This window comes from Nicotiana sylvestris, chromosome 1 (genome assembly GCF_000393655.2).
Source record: "Nicotiana sylvestris chromosome 1, ASM39365v2, whole genome shotgun sequence".
In the NCBI taxonomy this organism is placed as follows: domain Eukaryota; kingdom Viridiplantae; phylum Streptophyta; class Magnoliopsida; order Solanales; family Solanaceae; genus Nicotiana; species Nicotiana sylvestris.
The window spans coordinates 46,974,464-46,988,194 of record NC_091057.1 but is presented as its reverse complement, the minus strand read 5'-3'; the positions used below and the strand labels follow the sequence as shown (position 1 = coordinate 46,988,194).

Sequence of the window (13,731 nt, the reverse complement as noted above, 5' to 3'; positions counted from 1 at the left end):
TGTAAAGAAATGTTGTCTAATATACAAGTATAACTAGTAAATGGTTTATGATATTATGGAAAGAATGGAGCATTTCAATACTTACTATTATTTGTGGCTTGAATTATTTCCTTGTATTTTTAGGAAACCCATAGTCCCTATAGGTTTAGGAAAACCCATTGTCCTAATAGATTTAGGAAAGGAAAACCTATAGTCCTTGTCAAATTGGGAAACCTTTCTCTTATAGGTTTGGGACCTTTTGAGATCTATATATAGGGGTTGTAGTTGGGGATTCTATAGATTGTATTGTGTTTTCTTCTCATTCATAGTGGAAAACTCTCTCTTCTTTTGCCCCGAGGATTAGGCTTAGCCGAACCTCGTTAAATCCTTGTGTTGATTTTTCTTCTCTATTTGTTTTGTGTGAGATTGTATGCTAGTTAACCCACGATATTCCGCAATAATTGGTATCAGAGCAAGGTTCGGGTTTCTACACATAATTTAGGGTTAAGATGTCTTCATCATCTTCAACAAAGTACGAAGTAGAGAAATTTGACGGAGGTTCTAGTTTCAGTCTATGGAAGATTAGGATGAAATCGTCCTTAGTGTCACAAGGATTATGGAAAGCAATTGATGATGATTTTGCTGAAGATATGAAAGAGACAAAGAAGGAAGACCTGAAGGAGAGGGCTTTGAATGCGATCTTCATGAGCGTTACAGATAGCATTCTTCGGGAAATTGCTGAAGAAACTTCTGCAACAACGGCATGGAAGAACCTGGAAGATCTATATTCTAAGAAATCGCTGACAAACCGCCTCTACCTAAAAAAAGAGGTTATACAATCTCCGTATGAACGAAGGTACACCTGTTAAAACTCACCTTGATGAGTTTAATTCAATTATAATGGACCTGAAGAATGTGGATATCAAAATTGAGAGTGAGGATCAGGCCTTGATTGTGTTATGTTCTTTACCACAGTCACTTTTGCCGATACACTGCTATATGGGAAAGATAGCATTTCACTAGAAGATGTTAGTAATGCACTAAAATCTAAAGAGTTGAAAAAGAGCTTTCCAGATAACAGAATTGAGGGCGAGGGTCTTGTGATTAGAGGAAGAACACAACAAAAGGACTTTAACAGGAAAAAGTCAACCGCAAGATCAAAGTCTAGAGCAAGGAAGCAAAACTGTTATGAGTGCGGGGAGCAAGGTCACTACAAGAGAGATTGTCTTAAGCTGAAGGAGAAAAGAGGAAAGCAGAAAATAGATAATTCGGCAAATATTGTTGACACTGGCAATAATTCTGATGATAGTGATTATATAGGGGAAGTTTGTGCTATGAATTCTAGTCATGGGCAAAATTCTTGGGTTCTTGATTCTGGTGCTACTTTCCATATGTGTCCACACAAGAATTAGTTTGCAACTTACAAACAAATGAGTGGGACTGTCTGTATGAGAGATGATAATCCATTACCAGTAGAGGGGGTTGGTAACATCAAATTGAGAATGTTCGACGGAATTATTAGAAACATTGAGTGTTGGCATGTTCCTCGGATAAAGAGAAATTTGATTTCTCTTTCGACTTTGGATGATCAAGGGTATAAATTTCACTCCGAGAATGGAATACTTAAAGTGTGTAAAGGCTCCATGGTACTCATGAAGGGTAAATTAAATTCTAAATTGTATCATCTTCAAGCCAGTATAGTTGAAGGGGAAGCTGCTGCAGCGTCTGGAAAAAGTGATCTGAATCAGTCTCAGTTGTGGCACTTGCGACTTGGCCATATAAGTGATAATGGATTGTCTTTGTTGAGTAAGCAGAATTTGTTGAATGGGTACAAAAATCAAGTTTTGAATTTTTGTGAGCATTGTGTGTTTGGTAAATAGACAAGGGTAAAGTTCATCAAGAAGGCCGAGCACAAAACCAGAGACAAGTTAGATTATATACACTCTGACTTGTGGGGTCCAAATAGAGTTCCCTCCAAGAGTGGTGCCAGGTATTTTATAACTTTGATTGATGATTACTCAAGGATAGTATGGGTGTATTTCTGAAAACAAAAGATGAGGCATTTTCGACATTTGTTAAATGGAAGACGATGGTTGAGAGGCAGACGGAAAGAAAAGTTAAGCGTCTTCAAACTGACAATGGGTTGGAATTTTGCAATTCTGAGTTCGATAATTTCTACAGCAGGGAAGGCATAATGAGACACCGCACTTGTGTCGGAACACCACAACAAAATGGTGTTGTAGAACTTTTGAATAAAATGCTTTGTGATAGGGCACGAAGCATGCTTTCACACTCATGTGTTAGCAAAGATTTTTGGGTTGAAGCAATCAATACAGCTTGTTATTTGGTCAATAAATCTCCATCAACAGCTATTGAGTTCAAAACTCCTTTTGAGGTATGGTCCGGTTAGCCTGCTGATTATTCAAATTAAAGGATATTTGGTTGTCCTACTTATGCTCATGTGAGGGATGGAAAACTTGAGTCGAGGGCAAAGAAGTGCATATTTCTAGGGTATGCAACTGGGGTGAAAGGTTATAAGTTGTGGTGCACAGATCAAAAGACTCCAGGGCTAATTATCAGTAGGGATGTAACATTCAATGAATCTGCCTTACTGGACAGTCAAAGGGAGAAGGCAATAGTAGAAACAGATCGTGGTGTCAGTGACCGCATAAAGCTAGAAATTGAATCTCCACTAGCTCAGCCCAATAGTTCTAAAGTAGAGGAAGTGGAGGAGGTGCAAAATATTGATCAAGACGATAATGTTGATGCACCTGCACAACAACAACCATATAGCATTGCAACAGGCAGAGAGAAGAGAGTGATCAACCGACCGCAAAGGTTTGCAAACGTAGCTGATGGGAATCTTCTTGGATATACGAATCCAGTGGGATTTGCTTTGGCAGTTGCAGAGACCGTTGATGCATTTGAGTGTTATAGCTATCTAGAAGCTATTCCGAGTATAGAACCAAATCGACGGATTAGTGCTATGGCTAAAGAGATTAAGTCTCTTAACAGGTTTAGGCATAGCCTAGACTTGGTTGATGTGCGGCAATGGATAGAGCCCTTGCGAGGGTTGAGGGCAAGGTAGAGAGACGTTGTTCCTGTTGATGAAGAGAATTCAAGCCAAGGGGAAGATTTGTTATTTGTGGCTTGAATTATTTCCTTGTATTTTTAGGAAACTCATAGTCCCTATAGGTTTAGGAAAACTCATTGTCCTAATAGATTTGGGAAAGGAAAATCTATAGTCCTTGTCAAATTAGGAAATCTTTCTCTTATACGTTTGAGACCTTTTGGGATCTATATATAGGGGTTGTAGTTGGGGATTCTATAGATTGTATTGTGCTTTTCTTCTCATTCATAGTGGAAAACTCTCTTCTTTTGCCCCGAGGATTAGGCTTAGCGAAACCTCGTTAAATCCTTGTGTTGATTTTTCTTCTCTATTTGCTTTGTGTGAGATTGTGTGTTAGTTAACCCACGATATTCAGCAACACTTACACATGCATAGATTAACAAGTATATGCACATCATCTGAATAACACAGTTTAAAAAGCAGAATGAACCAAGAAGAAGTAAAACTATAATATTGGACAACGTCCAGAACCAAACAAATGTTGCTGGTCAAACTAGCCAAGAACAGATTCAATTCTTATGCATTCAGTTAGTTAAACCACACCTTTGACTTGCTTTCACACCGATCATCTTATGATATACGACGCAAGCTATCCTTATCTAGATTTTGAGTTCAATTATTACTAGTATTTTTCTTCGGTGAGCATAAAGGCTACCGTGTTAATCTTAGGAAAGAAGCATTTCCAAACTAAGACAAGTTAGCACGATCAGACAATTACATATCAATTGCACCCTCAAGAGGAGGGTAAAACTTAAAAGAATGGCGAAGAACCATACAAAAAGCGTGAGTGTTACGGATGAATGGCTCTCTACAGACTCCAAATTTGCGAACCAATTGTGCACAAAGATGTGTAGTTGCAAAATTGGGTTTGGAGAGTGGGCTACCTAGATTTGAAGGCCACATTTTAAACCAGATAAACCAGACCATCACATACAAATTAAGTGAACCACGACTGCAATGACCAGTCCTATAAATACCGTATATCAGTTAACTCGTATAAATGGCATTTTCAGTACTTATTATATATTACCAGAGCATAAGACCAACTCTAAAAGAACATCTATCATCTTCTGAAACTGAACTCCACCATCTGTTCTCAGAAATTATCCTCGATAAGGGATCATTTAAATTGCTCATTTGGTGTTAAATTTACCTCTAGCATATCCTAAACAGTGCAATTTGACAGCAGGGTAATTTCCATATTGTCTATGCAGGAAAAGAATGATCTAATTTGACACAACTAGTTATAAGAAGTAACAATTAAGAAAAGTGCGCATGATAGGTGAGCTGCTTAACATTCAGGAATTTACACCATTCCATATTCCATTATTGGATAGGTACGACCGCATATATTCATATTAGAGTAAAATGTACACATAAATAAATTGATAACTTTTCAATATCTGCTACAGCTGAACAAACTGCATACCTCAAAATTGATTTGTCAGAGAGTAGCTAGTTAAGACCTCTTTGATTACAAACTTTCAACATGATGGAGAATTTTAGAATATTGTTTGCTCCCCTAACTCCTGACCAGCCATTCCTTCTTTGAGTACTTTCTGAAAAAAATCTTCCAATGTATCTTTTCCATAACTAGGTGTCGCGTCGGCATTATATTCCCCGGTCTCAGGATCCCAAACCAACATACTCTCCGCTGCATAATACCTCCCAATCTTCCCAAACTCGGCCGCATCTTCCAACGATGGAAATATTTTTACAAGGAAGTCAAGCAACCCAATCGCAAAGTCCATTATTTCAATAGGAACCCTAAGAAACTTTGGTTCTTTCCCCACAAGTTTAAACAAAATTTCCGCTTGCTCTAATGGCGTCAACGCCTTCCCCGGTCCTCCAATTGGCAAAACTTGATTGATTTTATCCTCTTTCAATACACAATCAGCAATAAAAGAAGCCAAATCTTGCTCGCTTATCGGCTTACAAGCGCACAACTTTCCATCACCAAACATCACATAAGGTTTCCCATCTTTCACCAATTCAACCTGACCTCCTAAGCTCTTGAAAAATGCAGTTGGCCTAACAATGCTATAAGTAAAACCATCATCCATTTCAGCTTCTTTCATCAACTCCGCCTCGAATTTAAGCTTAGCTCTTTGAAATTCAAGAAGGGGTTTTTGCACACAAATTGCAGACAACAAAACGAAATGTGAAGCCCCAAATTTTTTCCCAGCAACAAGACTATTCTTTGTTGCCTCATAATCAATCAACCAAGAATCTTTTACCCCACCGTTTCTACTAGCAAGGCAAGACACAACAACATCAATTGGAACCCCTAAATTCTCCACACTTTTCTCCAAACTCTCCAAATTAGTAACATCAGAAAAACACACATTAGCTCCATTTAATTGTTCCAAGGTATCATCTTTACTGTTCTTTCCTTTAATACCACTTTTTTCTCTAGCAATAGCTATAACATTAAACCCTTTATTAATTAACTCCTTAACCACAAATTTTCCAATGTAACCAGTTGACCCCACAACTAAAACTTTAATATCTTTTGGATTTTTACCTCTGAATGAAATCTTGGGGCTTTCAATAGTAGAGGCAGCTAAAGCTGTGATTGGTTTAAGCTTTCTTGAATTAACTCTAAAGGGTACATTCACAGAAAGAAAAGGAATTGCATAAGGGACTGTACTTACCTGAACATGATTGATGAAATGAGATGACAAAAGTTGCTTAAAGTTATGGTCTTTAGTTGATTGAAGTGTAAGTTTACTAAAAGGAGCAAAAGCAGACATTTTTTTTCCTTTGAACTAGTTCAAGAAACTTGGGTGCTAGCCAAAGATTCTGGTGGTCTTAATCAATAGCATTTCATAGGGAAAAAGAAGAATAATATAGAAAGAGAAAACATTTGAGGTGGTTGATGACATGGAAGTGGAGCTAAGTTGATTTATCAGAATGATTGGTTGACATTAAAAGGGGGAGTATCAAGAGAAAATCTTTATCTTGTCCAAAAGCAAAAATATCATTTGGGCCTTGGCTCCTGAGGCTGGCTTGCAAAAGGACTTGTCCATGATCAATACCCAACAAGCCTAGGATGGCCCAAACCAAAGAATACTTTTTTTAAAAGAAGAATTTACTTAAATAGCCGTCCACTCAATCGTTTAAATTAAAAACAGTTAGCGCATATGTAGTATACGTATAATTTATAGTTCATATGTGTATAATCGTGTATAATTGATATATAATCCATGTATACTAGCTAGGAAAAGCAAATGTGAATCCTGTCGGCTGGACATAAAGTTCCCAAATTTGAACATCCCAAAAGTTGTTTCATTTCACTTTACTAGACCCAGTTACACCCAAAAAAAAAAAATGGTTAAATGGGCAAAATTTTCTTTGACCAAGTGTAGATATATACAAAAAACCGCTAGCTCACTTGGATGCTAGAGCTAAGCCAAAAAACAAAATCCCTATAACTATTCAAACTTTCCAAAAGGTTCTTTCATTTACTCTGATATTGTAATCTGAGGTGTAATTGCAGTATCATGTCTCTAATCCTCTGAATACATGTAGTCACTTCTGTTAGGGATATAGTAGATATGTCTTAGATCCAATCTAATAGTTGATGATTTGAACATATTTTTGTGAACGTTATTTGATATAAAAATATATGGCATTCTTTTATCATAGTTATTATTAATTGTTTGATTAATTTGATAAGGTCCTTGATTAAATTTTGAGATTTGTCATCATGATAGAGATCATGATAATGAGAGAAAGTCTCTTACAATTTAATCTAAATTTGTTCTTGATCGTAGGATTATTAATTTGGACATTAGTAATCCGGTTAGATCAATATTTATGTGATCGTCTTTATGGGATAAAGATTAGTTGATCTCATTAACTAAATTACATAGATAGATGATGCATATAGAGATATGATCATTGAACCGACTCATTGGATAATTCCTAATGGTTAGAATTACCATAAATTGTCAATAGGATATTCTCTTGAAGAATGTAATGTAAAAGTTTCCTTTGACTTGAGATCGTCATAGTAATTGACAAGTTATTTATTGTGCTTTGATACTAGACACCAATGGCCCTAGGTGATAGTTGAAAGGATAATTGGGTACGATTAAATACTTGTAGAATTAGTGATTGATCAAGATGGAATCTGTCAACTCTTGGTAATGAGTTTAAGCTCCATGTTGTCATGAATTATAAACGACCAAACTAAGACCTTGGTCAGGGCAACTGAATGAAAGAAGAAATGAGTTTCTTAGGTCATTCAGTGGTCAATTATATTTGACATGAACACATAGTTGGTCACCTATTTGGATTTGACAGTTGAATCATATCCTAGGGTGACCCAGAGCTATAAGGACAGAATGAATTACTACATTATTCTTCTACAGGTTCTTGAGAGTAAATTGTATACTTCATTCTATCCGGTCGTTAAGGAGTGTAGCTAGACGCCACCCTTGATTAGTATATTGATGTGATCAATTTACTACCGGTTTAGTATTGAACTTATGGGGTCGCACTCTAACGAGTGTTCTGATCTTTGCTAAAGAATTAACTTATTATTTGATAATTGAATTAAAAAATTTAATTAGTCAAATAAATAAAGTTGTTAGTCCAAATGAAATATTATTATACTCTTTGCTAGCACAGAGATTATAATTAATATTGTGAACGAATTGAAGTTTTCTATTTGGAATAGAAAAATAAATTATATTTCTTGGTTAAAATATATATGTGATATATATAATTAATATTTATTTGCACAAAGTGTGCATATAGTATATTAATAAAAACTTATTTGGAAATCCAATTTAGAATTGGAATGGATAACAAAGTCCAAAAGTGGACGTAAGATTAGCTCAAACCCATTAAGAATGGGATTGATATTTTTTAATATAAAATATTAGTTAATTTTCACAATCCAATCCAATTTGGAATTGAATTGGAATGTCCTTAGAGGACAAGCTGACGACGTTTCCGATTGGAATGGTATATATGTTTCTCCAATGGAAAATTTCATAAGTTTATTTTTGGAATAAATTTTTACCCTAAGTAAATCATTACCTCAATCAAATATGGGTTTATAGGTGATACTATATAAAGGGTGATGGAGAAAATTTTGCCAGATGATTAATTCTCGAGAAGAAAAAATACTTTGTGAAAGTGAGAGTGCAATACAAAGCCAAGAGAGAAAATACAATTACAAGAAAAGTGTTTCTTGTTCTTCTAACATTGAGTTGAGATTTTTGAGAAAAATTTCAACACAATATTTTTCATTCAATTTGTTCGCGGGTTTCGTTGATCAAAGAGTTGATAGCAAGGATCAATCTCGGTGTGGATACGCATAGAGTCTTCGCATTATCGAAGAATTTGAAACGAGACTTTCTTCACCATGTACTTCTTAAATCCGATCTATTGACATGTAAATAATTTTTTTAATTGTTATTAGTTCATGAGATGTTAATTAATAACGATATTCTGGCATGAATTACTTTTATGTGATATATAAGATAATCATGTTAGAAGATGTTGAATTTCGTTTTTATGTCACATGCTTATTCGTTACATAATTTTGAATTATTTATTACATGTGATGTAAATCAATTTAGGACTAAGCATGTAGACATCTTGAACTAAATTCACATGCTATAAAAGATTTGATCTTCATGTTATTAAAAACTGCTTTAGTAACAATTCCCTCTTTCTAAAATTTGAGTTCTTAAATAATAAAATATAAGATATTTTATTATTGATCTATCCATCAAAGTAAATAATTTTACTTATTTCTTGTTTATAAGGAGCGGCCTGACTACCAGGAGACTTATAGTTTGAGAATATGTTAAAATTATTTATTGTATTAGATGTATGGATTGAAAGAATTATTTAATTTTAAACTAGACGCCTGGACTACTCGGGGAGTATAAAATTTAATAAGTTCTTTGCTATCATGATAGTTGAACTCAACTATGCCAGTAGGATCAACCTGACTACCATGAGACTATTTGACATAGAGCTATTTAAGAAAATTGTATGGGGATGCAATTGGTAAGAGTACCTACCTTTAAAATATATGTGAGAAATGACTTGACTTCCAAAGGGCTCATATATATTGTTAAAAGATTCCTTTGCTCCACTAACAGAAATAAAGATTTCGTGAACTATAATGAGGGTCAATAGTTTAAAATAATTAGTGGAAATATCATTTAGATAAAAGTCCATGTCTTTATGATATATGCAAATATGTTCTTATATCATTGCCTTTTCTTTTCTATATTTTAGATTTCTCAATATGTTTGTTATATCACTGCGTGAAATACTTGAGACCTACAAGTTGGTAGGACCAAACTTTGATGACTGGTATAGAAATTTGAGAATTGTTCTCATGCATGAAAAGCTCATTGATGTGATCGATAAGCCTACAAAGATAATCCCATCAGAGAATGATGATCAAGGCACCAAGGTTTATCAGAAACACTTGGAAGAATGCCTTGCTATTAAACATTTCATTCTCGCTTCTATGAGTTCTGAACTCCAGAGGAAACATCAAAATATGGATCCAACTGCAATCATTGAACATCTTAAGAAGATGGTTGGTACACAGTTGGATATTGAAAAATCTTCAGTTGGATCCCTTGTCAATCATATGATTGTTCTTATCGAAGAACATGAGAAGTTGGGGTACAAGCTTGGTAAAGAGCTTTCTGAAGATTTGATCTTGCAGTCAGTATATGATGCTGAATGATTTCACTGTAAAAAGAAAGGGCATTGGATGAGAAACTGCAAGGAGTATCTTGCAACTCTAAAGGACAAGAAACAAGGCGAGACATTAATGAAAAATATTTTTCAAGGTTTCTTTAGCTACTACTAATTCTTCACTGTAGGTATTAGATACTGGCAGTAGTTATAACATCTGCAATATGTTGCAAGGGTTAAAGATAAGTAGAAGACTAAAGAATGGAGAAGTTAATCTACAAGTTGGAAGTTATGCAAAAGTTGCGGCCATAATTGCAGGATCAATTTCTTTAATAATGCGTACGGACAAAGTACTTATGTTGGATGATTGTTATTATGCTCCTAAATTTGTTTCGAACATAATTTCAGCTTCTATGTTAGACAAACGTGGTTTCCGCATTAATATAGGCAATGATATTTGCTCTATTTATTATAGTGATAATTTATATGTGAATGGCTATCTCCAACATGACGTTTATGTCTTACCTAATGTGAATGCTAATTCGATTATGCATGTTTCAAGTCTTAAGAGGAAAAGAGATGATCAAGTAAATCATGCATACCTTTGGCATTGTAGGCTTGGTCATATTGGAGAGAAAAGAATTAACAAGTTGTACAAGGAAGGGTACCTTGACAAATATGATTTTGAATCATATCCAACCTGTAAATCTTGCTTCAAAGGAAAAATGATCAAATCTCCATTTACTGGAAGTGAAGAAAGAGCTTCTGAATTATTGGGACTAATTCATACAGATGTTTGTAGGCCCATAAAAATTCAAGCTAGAGGTGGATATTCTTACTTCATCACCTTCACTGATGATATGTCAAGATATGGATTTGTGTATCTTATGAAACACAAGTCTGAATCTTTTGAAATGTTCAAAAGGTTCTGTAGTGAAGTGGAGAAGCAGACTGGTAAAAGTATCAAAGTGCTAAGGTCTGATAGAGGTGGAAAATATCTTACTGAAGATTTTACCAGATATTTCAAAGAGAATGGGATTCTCTCATAGTGGACACCTCCAGTAACACCACAACACAATGGTGTATCTGAAAGGAGAAATCGAATCTTATTAGATATGGTGAGATATATGATGGGGTTCACTGAGCTTCCAATAAATTTATGGAGATATGCTTTGGAAGCATCAACATACTTACTAAATAAAGTTCCCACTAAGTCAGCCTCTATAACACCACATGAGATATGGAAAGGATGTAAGCCTAACATTAAACATATTAAAGTTTGGGCTTGTCCAGCTTATGTTAAGAGACTACAGTTTGATAAACTTGACTCAAGATCTAATAAGTGTAGGTTCATTGAGTATCCCAAAGAAACAATGAGATATTATTTCTATCACCCTTCTGACCATACAGTGTTTATGGCTAGAGGAGCAACCTTTTTGGAAAGGGAATTTCTTTTAGAAGAAAATTATAATGGAGAAATAAAACTTGATGAAGTTCAAGAAACTAATGAATCAACACAATATAAAGATCATAAGACCCAAGTTGAAGAACCTTTATTTGATGTTTTGAAGTTGCCAAGAAAGTTGTCATCTTCAACGGTTGAAGTTGAAGAACTAAATGAAGATCAAGAACAGGTTAATGAACCAGTTCCAAACTAAATTGAACAACGACCAAATCCAGCACAAGGTGAACAGGTTGTACAAGTACCTCTTAGAAGGTCTACACGAGAATGTCATGTATCAACTGAGGTTGATCATAATGATGATGACCCTAAGACCTATGAAGAGGCTATACAAAGTTCTGATTATGAGAAGTGGCAAAAGGCCATGGAATCCGAAATGGAATCCATGAAAGAAAATAAAGTATGGACTTTAGTTGAACCTTCAAAGGATATAAAACCTATAGGTTGTAAATGGGTTTTTAAGAAAAAGATTGGAGCAGACGGAAAGGTGGAGACCTACAAAGCCCGTCTTGTTGCCAAGGGATATCGCCAGAAAGAAGGAGTTGACTACGACGAGACGTTCTCTCCCGTGGTAATGCTCAAATCTATTTGGATTTTGCATGTTGTAGCAGTATGCTATGATTATGAAATATGACAAATGGATGTGAAAATAGCTTTTCTTAATGGTGAGCTAGAAGAGGATGTGTACATGACACAACCTGAAGGTTTCACATCTTCGTCTGATCATAATAAAATTTGCAAGCTATAAAGATCCATTTATGGACTAAAGCAAGCTTCTCGAAGTTGGAATATTTACTTTAACAAGACAATTGAAAAGTTCAATTTTGTTAGATGCGAAGAAGAACCTTGTGTGCACAAAAAGGTTAGTGGGAGCACAATTATATTCTTAGTGTTGTATGTTGATGATATATTGCTCATAGGGAATAACATACCGGTATTGCAAAGTACCAAGATTTGGCTATCTGAACAGTTCTCCATGAAAGACTTGGGAGAAGTAGCTTATATATTAGGAATAAAGATCTATAGAGATAGATCTAGGAAGCTGCTTGGACTTTCCCAGTCTTTGTACATTGATACCATCTTAAAGAGACATAATATGGATAATTCCAAAAGAGGCTATCTACCGATAGGCACCGAAATTACTCTTAGTAGGGAGGATTGTCCTAAAACACCTGAAGAGAGAGAACGCATGAGTAGGATCCCATACGCTAGTGCAGTGGGAGCTATCATGTATACCATGACATGTACACGTCCTGATATGGCTTATACACTTGGAGTGACTAGCTGATATCATGCAAATCCTGGTAAGGAACATTGGAAGGTGGTGAAGACTATTCTTAAGTACTTAAAAAGGACTAAAGACCAATTTCTCATCTATGGAGATTCTGAGTTGAAACTTGAAGGTTATACAGATGCAAGTTTCTCTTCAGATAAAGATGATAGCAAATCTATTTCTGGTTATGTATTTACCTTAAATGGTGGTACAGTGAGTTGGAAAAGTTCCAAACAAGCTACAGTAGCTGATTCAGTGATTGAAGCAGAATATATAGTAGCTAGTAAAGATGCTAAGAAAGCTGTATCGATGAAAAAGTTCTTAACTAAACTTGGTGTGGTTCCATCAATAGAAGGTGCAATTCCATTGTTGTGTGACAACACTGGATCCATTGCTCAAGCAAAAGAACCAAAATTATACCAAAAATCCAAACACGTTCTGCCAAGGGATCACTTGATAAGAGAAATCATTGGATGTGGAGACGTCTAGATTCAAAATGTTGATGGAAAGGAAAATGCTCCATACCTATTCACTAAAGCTCTTGGTGCAAAGGAGTTTGACAAGCACAAGTGAAAATTGGGAATGAAGTACAAGAGCGATTGTGTGACGACCCGGCCGGTCGTCTTAAGAATTAATGCCCCGATCCCCTATTAACTGTTTTTACCAAGTTTATTTTTGCTATTTTGATTTGCCGGGATGTTCGGTTTTGAGTTTCGGAGAGTTTTGGGGGACACTTAGTCCCTAAATGAGAGCTTAAGTGTTGGAAAGTTGACAGTAGTCGGAACAATATGAAGACGGCCTCGGAATGGAAATCCGATGGTTCTGTTAGCACTGTTGGGTGATTTCGGGCTTAGGTGCGTGCTCGGATTGTGTTTTGGAGGTCTGTAGCTAAATTAGTCTTGAAATGCCGAAAGTTGAATTTTTGAAGTTTCCGGTTCTATAGTGAGATTTTGATCTAAGGGTCGGAATGGAATTCCGAAAGTTGGAGTAGCTTCGTAGTGTTGAATGTGATATGTGCACAAAATTTCAGGTCATTCGAGCGAGGTTTGATAGACTTTTTGATCGAAAGCGTATTTTGGGAATTTTGGAGATCTTAGGCTTGAATCCATGGTCAATTAGAGGTTTCGATGTTGTTTTAGGTCATTTTAAGGATTGGTACAAGTTTGGGTAGTGGTTTGTGGCTTGTTGGTACCTTTGGTTGAGGTCCCG

The 13,731-nt window shown here is 35.6% G+C and overlaps 1 protein-coding gene across 1 annotated transcript; it reads right to left on the bottom strand.

Annotated features, from left to right (window-relative positions):
- Positions 1-4,406: 4,406 nt before the first annotated feature.
- Positions 4,407-6,008, bottom strand: LOC104215321 (divinyl chlorophyllide a 8-vinyl-reductase, chloroplastic). The gene has a single exon (XM_009765089.2). It carries the CDS (start codon positions 5,860-5,862, stop codon positions 4,612-4,614), a length of 1,251 nt encoding a protein of 416 aa, XP_009763391.1. The 5' UTR covers positions 5,863-6,008; the 3' UTR covers positions 4,407-4,611.
- Positions 6,009-13,731: the final 7,723 nt, after the last annotated feature.